This window comes from Salpingoeca rosetta (genome assembly GCF_000188695.1).
Source record: "Salpingoeca rosetta unplaced genomic scaffold supercont1.22, whole genome shotgun sequence".
Taxonomy (NCBI): Eukaryota; class Choanoflagellata; order Craspedida; family Salpingoecidae; genus Salpingoeca; species Salpingoeca rosetta.
Window position 1 is genome coordinate 898,848 of NW_004754912.1, and position 6,363 is coordinate 905,210.

At 53.1% G+C, this 6,363-nt stretch overlaps 1 protein-coding gene across 1 annotated transcript; it reads right to left on the reverse strand.

Annotated features, from left to right (window-relative positions):
- Positions 1-416: 416 nt before the first annotated feature.
- Positions 417-4,284, reverse strand: PTSG_07438 (uncharacterized protein; the record flags this gene model as incomplete). Its single annotated transcript, XM_004990885.1, has 8 exons — positions 417-505; positions 634-711; positions 877-953; positions 1,109-1,141; positions 1,333-1,384; positions 1,786-1,840; positions 3,462-3,826; positions 3,951-4,284. 8 exons carry the CDS (start codon positions 4,282-4,284, stop codon positions 417-419), a joined length of 1,083 nt encoding a protein of 360 aa, XP_004990942.1.
- Between the last annotated feature and the right edge of the window lie 2,079 nt (positions 4,285-6,363).

The following is a 6,363-nucleotide window of genomic DNA, read 5'->3' on the forward strand; positions in this document are numbered from 1 at the left end:
GCACCCCAACGTCCCGGTAGGGGGTCGCTGTATGTTCGCCGGCATATGGTGGTGATTTGGTGTTTCTGGGCAAGCGAGGGCTGAGATAAGTCTATGGATGAGGAAAGGCAAGTAACTCTGCCCTAAAGTTAGGTCTTCTCTGACGAAACATGTTGGCGTATATCATTTCACCCAAGCACAGTAGTCGTTGCGTCGCGTAGTCACAATTCACTTTCCAATCCTGTCAAGCCCAAAAGAAATCAGTGAAAAGCGCGCGCGCGTGTGCATGTATGTCTGTGTGTGTGTGCGTACGTGTGCGTGTGTGTGCGTGTGTGAACGAGAACGTGTGTGATGTGTGCGCTCCCGGGTAGCAAGCTCGTGTTCCCAGTGACAAGCCAGCAAATGACCTCACAAGCCTATCATTTGCAAGCAAGCATTCATAAGACAAACGCACAATCATCGCAGCTGTCGTAGCAGATGTCGCAGCCAGAGTCGCATCCGCTGTAGCAGATATCACAGCCCTCGTCTGAAGTTATGTGGGCAAACACCGCATGCGTCCAAATGTTAGACCACGAATGCCATCCGTTGTACGTTGCCGTGCAACACGGGAGGCTGGGGCAATGATGCATGGTGTGGCATGTTTGAGCAACGCACCACAGCCTCCGTCGCACGAGGTGTCGCAGGAGTCGTCGCAGGTGGTGACACAGTAATCACAGCTGCTGTCGCAACTGCCTGTAAATGGTGGTAAAAATGAAACAGACCAAAGCGGTGAAGAATGCTGAGTTAAACGACACAAACACACGAGTCAACGGCATCACAAGCGTAAAAGCACGCGCTTGCGGTGTGTGATATGCAGATGGTGCTCGGAAGCACAAGAGAGATTTGCTCTGCACTCACTGTCGCATCCAAGGCTAAAAATGACGCAGCTGGAATCACAGCTGTCATCACAGCTCGTACAGTTGGTCGAACAGCTCCTGAAGGTCACGGACGTGTGAGACAGCTCATGAGCGGTGGGCAGCAGTAGAAGGTACAGGAACAGAAGAAGAGAAGACAACAACAAAACCCGAGCAAGCGGCCAACATCGATGCGTGCGAACAGCTCCACGCACGCCTGTCTATGTTGAACTTACGAGTCGCATCCAGAGTCGCAATAATAATCGCAGCTGGCAAAGAGAAGCAGGCAAAGGAGAAAGAACAGGGGACAGAAGAACATTCGAGCGGCAACAGGTGAACAGTGTGGGTTCATGCACGTATTGGGTTGCCTTGCAAGCTCAAACAGGACTTACGCGCCAGCATGTTGCACAAGCGTGTGTGTGTGTGTGTGTTTGGAATGTATGGAGACGAGCTTCCTTACCCGTAATCGCAGCCAGCGTTGCAGTTGTCATCACAGAAGTCGTCACAACCACCTGTGTGATGTTACACAAAAGCAGCCAAACAGCGTGACTCCTTTTGAGGGCTATGACACACAGAGAGAAGACGTTAGAGTAGGAGGCAAAGGAAACAAGGACATCATGTCTCTAGTCTGTCAGCAAACCCATCTGCGACAGTGCGTGCGTCGTGGTTGACAGTCTTTCAGAACAGGCGTCCCCATCAGCCACAGAGAGCGTGACTCGAGCAGGGGACGGAGACAAGAGGAGAGGACAAGCCACGGTGAACCGCACACGCAGACGTGTTCGTGGGTGTGTGTGTGTGTTTGCATGAATCTGTGATCGAACACGTGTGCATTGCATATGCGTGATTACGAAAACTGCAAATCAACGCTGCTGGTTTCTTTGGAGTGGACAAGCAGTCACAAATCACACCGTACCAATGAAACATTGCATTGAAGTATTGAACTGCCCGTAGTTCTTTCGTTCTCTTGTCTGCAGCAACAGCAACGTGAGGTGAGTAACGGTTGGCGATGGATGACCACGCTCTCCCTTTCACACGTGCCCAGCTCCAAGGCAGATTTGACTTTGGGATTGAGCGATCCGTTTGCCCATCTTTGTGACGCATGCGCCTAAATTTTCGCGCCATTGGTCCTCCTCTCAGTCTCTATTTTCTTGTCGACCACAAACCACGCCACTTTCTACCTTCCGTTTCGCTTGGTCGCCTGTTTGCCGTGCTTACTGTCTGGCTGACGCTGTTGTTGTGGAGCTGTGTAGAGAGAAGTCTTGAACTGGAACCATGCCCCACCATGTCTGTCGCAAGTGTGGCCGTGAAGTGAAGCACAAGCACAGGAGTGCGCAAGACGGCACCATCGAGCCATCGTCACACAGGAGGACGACACGCATCATGATACGCAGCAAGCTGACTCTGACACATGGCTCTCGTGAATACGTCTTCGTTGCTTGCACTGTTGGCGTGTTTGGTTCTTCCTCTTCTTGATGGAGTGGCCTGTGATGATGGCGATTAGCCCTTCAGGCTGCTTGAGTTGTTGAATTGCACACGAGTGGCGAAGACCTTGGTCGTTTGGTCGCTATCTCTAGCGTCTCTCCTTCTCTGTTGGGTGTCTTGTCGACGTGTCATAAACGAATAAACACCATTATCTCGTTAGGGGAATCAGTTCAGTTACAGAACGGGCGTTATTCGTTTGGGAGTCAGTGCCAGCACACACAACACACGCGTGCATTGAAGAAGTGTGGGCAAAGAAGAGGGATGGTGCACGCTGTCTGGACGTTGAACTGCATGCAGTCGACACAAGATGCCGGGTGGTCAACGTAAAGGCCTGTGTGAGTGTGTGGGTCTACTCCACTCGGCAGTCGCGGTGGAACAAAGGAAACAGAAGATACACGAAGCACGCAAACAAAGGTCGATGCAATCGTTCGACACTCACCACATGAGGTTCATCAAAGGAGGCAGAAATCCGCACACACTAAAGGTAAGGACACAGACAAAGACAGACAGACACACACAGAGACAAAGACAGACAGACACAGAAGTGCACCATGAAGTAATTGCTCACCCTCCTCTGTCTTTCATGCACACAGATCCATGTGTTTTGTTCCCTACAGCTCCAGCTGAAACCTCTAGCTCTGCGCATTCGCCGTGCACGCAGACATGCATATCCTTTGACAAACCAACAAACCAGATCCTTTGACAAACCAACAAACCAGTCTTGAATATGGCGCGTGTAACACGTTCGGCACATCGACACGCAAGCAATAAGCTTGCCGGCCTGCGGTCCTGTCGACCAATGCTGTCCACACGCTTGCCCATGAGTGAGGCATTGGGACGCAGAGGCAGGAATGGAGAGAGGACAATAGCAAGGCAGCAGAATGAAAGTGCAAACACAGAGAGGCGCACAACGAGGCGCTGAGACACTGAAGCGAACACACACACACACACACACACACTCTCTCTCTCTTTTTATGCTAGCACAAGCATACCCTCCCTCCGTCCTTCTTCTCCTCTGCCTCACTTTGGGCGACGTCGACACATCAACGAACATACACCTCCATGAAGGCGCCATTCGAAGCACTGCCGAGAAATCCAAGTGCAGACTGCTCTGCGTTGGCGGATGTACGCAAGGGCCTCAGCGACCCAGTTTCGCCCACGTCGTCCAATGGACGGCGGGCGTTGTGACCAAAACTCCACGCGAAGCCGCGTGTGCTTTCGCCATACATGGAGTCGGAGCCGTGCCATCGCCATCAACACGTCTTCGTCGCATCTGCTTCCTTTGGCGGACACACGTTGCAGCTTCAGACAGCCGGTGCTGCACGGCACCGGGACGTCTGAGAAGAGGGCTTGAAGGGAATCGCCGGCCAGCGCACCTTCGTGCGCGATCCACTCGCCCGTGTTGGAGACAAACAGCACGTCCACTGCCTTTGGAAACCACGCGTTTCCTTTGAAGTCGTTCTGGCATTCTGCTGTTCAAACGAGTTCTTGGTTTGACCACAGGTTGCAGCGATTCAATGTCCATGTATTGGTGCCGTCGTTTGAGAAGCAAGCGGCGAGCGTCCACGGGTGTGCACTTTCACCTGCGATCTCCACTTCGCATTTCGTCGTCGCCAAGAACGTCTGCAATGCCCGAGTCCACGTCGCACCTGAGCGAATTCCTGTTCAGCAAGTCTTTCATGCTGGCGATCTCGTCCTGAAGCCTTGCAACGTGTTGTGCAGGCCTTGCACGTCGACGCCGTTCGGGGTCTGTGGGGTTAATTACCAGCCTGCCGGAATCATCTTCTTTGAGGACAGCGCCCAACACCGCAGTCGGATGCGGTGCCAAGTACTGAAGCAGCAGAGCCGCTGCCAAGTAGGAGTGTGAAAGGAAGAAAGGAACAGCGTCCACTCTTCCACTGCCTTTGCTGTCGAAAACACCAGCACGCATGTTTGTTTCCTCGCGCATTGTTCAATTCTGTTCTTGTTACGTCGTTGAGGTACACGAGGGAGGACGGTGTTTGGTCTTTCTGCTTGAGTTCGCTCACGCTCACGCAAACTTTGCTCTTGCTTGCAGACTTACAGAGCTTGGGGGGGGGCTGGTCTTTGAGTGAGTGAGACTTGATGTCAAGAAAAGCAAACCATCTTCAGCAAGAGAGTGGCCGGAAAGTGGAGGATGCTGAAAGACTGAAAGAGATGCTCAGGGTGTTTGTTTGTTCACCCTCACCACATCAGCGAGCTGAAGAGCTAAAGCTGTCTCACTCACGCGAGAAGGCCACGAATTCGCAAATAGTACAACAACTCCTAACAACTCGAACACGCAGAAGAACGAGGCGAACGAAGCAAACCCCATTGACCCGTTCGTTCGCTGTCCCACCCACCGAGCGCACCGTTGTCTCATCTTCGCCTTTGTTCGATCCACCCAATGGGGACAAACCGGGACAGCCTTGCGGGCTTGCTCACGACACACGGGAAATTTTCTCCATTTCTGGTGTTCGTTGCTGCTGTGCTGTTGTTTGTTGCCTAGCGTCCCACACCTTGGCTTTCAGGCCTTTTGTGTGCTTGTGCGTTGTTTCGCTTGTTGTCCCTCCACCTCTCCTGAGGCTTTCCCCTCAGCCACTCTCTTCCCTTTCTTCCCACATTGCTCCCTTCTTCTTCTTCCTTTCATTTCTTCCTCTGAGCCGACTGCTGTCTCTTTGCATTGCTGTCGCACAATTTGCCAGAGCAAGCCTTCATTCACCCTTCCACCCCGAGCACCTGAGCACCTCCCCGGCGGCTTGACCTGTTGGCTGACGCCAGGACAGAAGACTGCACTGCACACCCAACGCACCCACCCACACACACCCACACACACACCCACACACACACACACACACACACACACACACACACACACACACACACGCACACACACACACACACACACACACACACACATCTGAAAACAACGACGACGACATGCCATCCTCCTCCGTTTTCAGGACCGTGGCCATTATGGCGGCGGCGATTGTCCTTGTAACGACGACGGGCGGCTTCCAGGGCGAGGCCAGGCCATGCACGCGTGCATGCAAGACGAAGCAAAGGTGAATGAACGCGCCTTCTAGCCTTCTAGCCTCACCCCTCGCCCAAGTGTGCGGACACAGCGATGACGACCTACCGCTGAGCTTTGGTCACTCATTTTGTCAAAGGTTTGAGCGCACGTGCGTCAAAATGAAGCTTGTGTCTGAGCACAGCCGGAAAGGTATGAAGGCTTTGCTGTTCCTGCTTTCATTGCTTGCATGCAAGCATGCGTGTTGTGTGTGTGCGTGCGTGTGCATGTGTGCACTTGGTAGTGCAGCTCATTAGCTCGCTCACAAATGTGCATCCCTTTCACCACAAGTCGTTCTTGATGCTCGTTGTCTTACTTCTTCCTCCACATCACGTTCACAGGCTGTGCGCTCTCTTTTCGGAATCGCAGCTCTCAAGCATGGGCAAACACGCCCAACACAGTGTGCTGCACACGATGGAATGCATGTTCGTTTAAGCTCACACGTGTGCGTGTGTGCGTGTGTGTGTGTGTGTGTCTCATCACAACTGGTGCAGCTTGTGAACTGCTCGTGATCGTGCGTGTCGTTTCGTTTGTGTTCTTGTGGGTTACGCGTGGCCGTCCTTGCTCTTGCTGCCAGACATGGCCCTTATTCCGTTGTTGGTGCTGCACCTCCTGCACTCCTGCACTCCTGCACTTGGCTCACGATGTGATGTGTTACTGCCTCCGTTCCATCCGTCGGTTGTGTTCGATGTAGAACCTTGGGGTATGAGCGACAGATGACAAAAGCGAGGCACTGCTGCGGCTGCTGCGGCTGTCGTTGCTGCTGTCACACCCGCAGACTACGAACTGCACCACAGAGGTACACAACCAACCCCGTCTGAATGCATTTGTGCGCGTCATGCCTCTGTCGTTGCTTGTGAGGCTTCAACCACACTCACCAGCCATCATGCGGTGTTGTGCTTGTGATCCTCCATTGTTGTGCGCGCGTGTGTGCACGTGTGC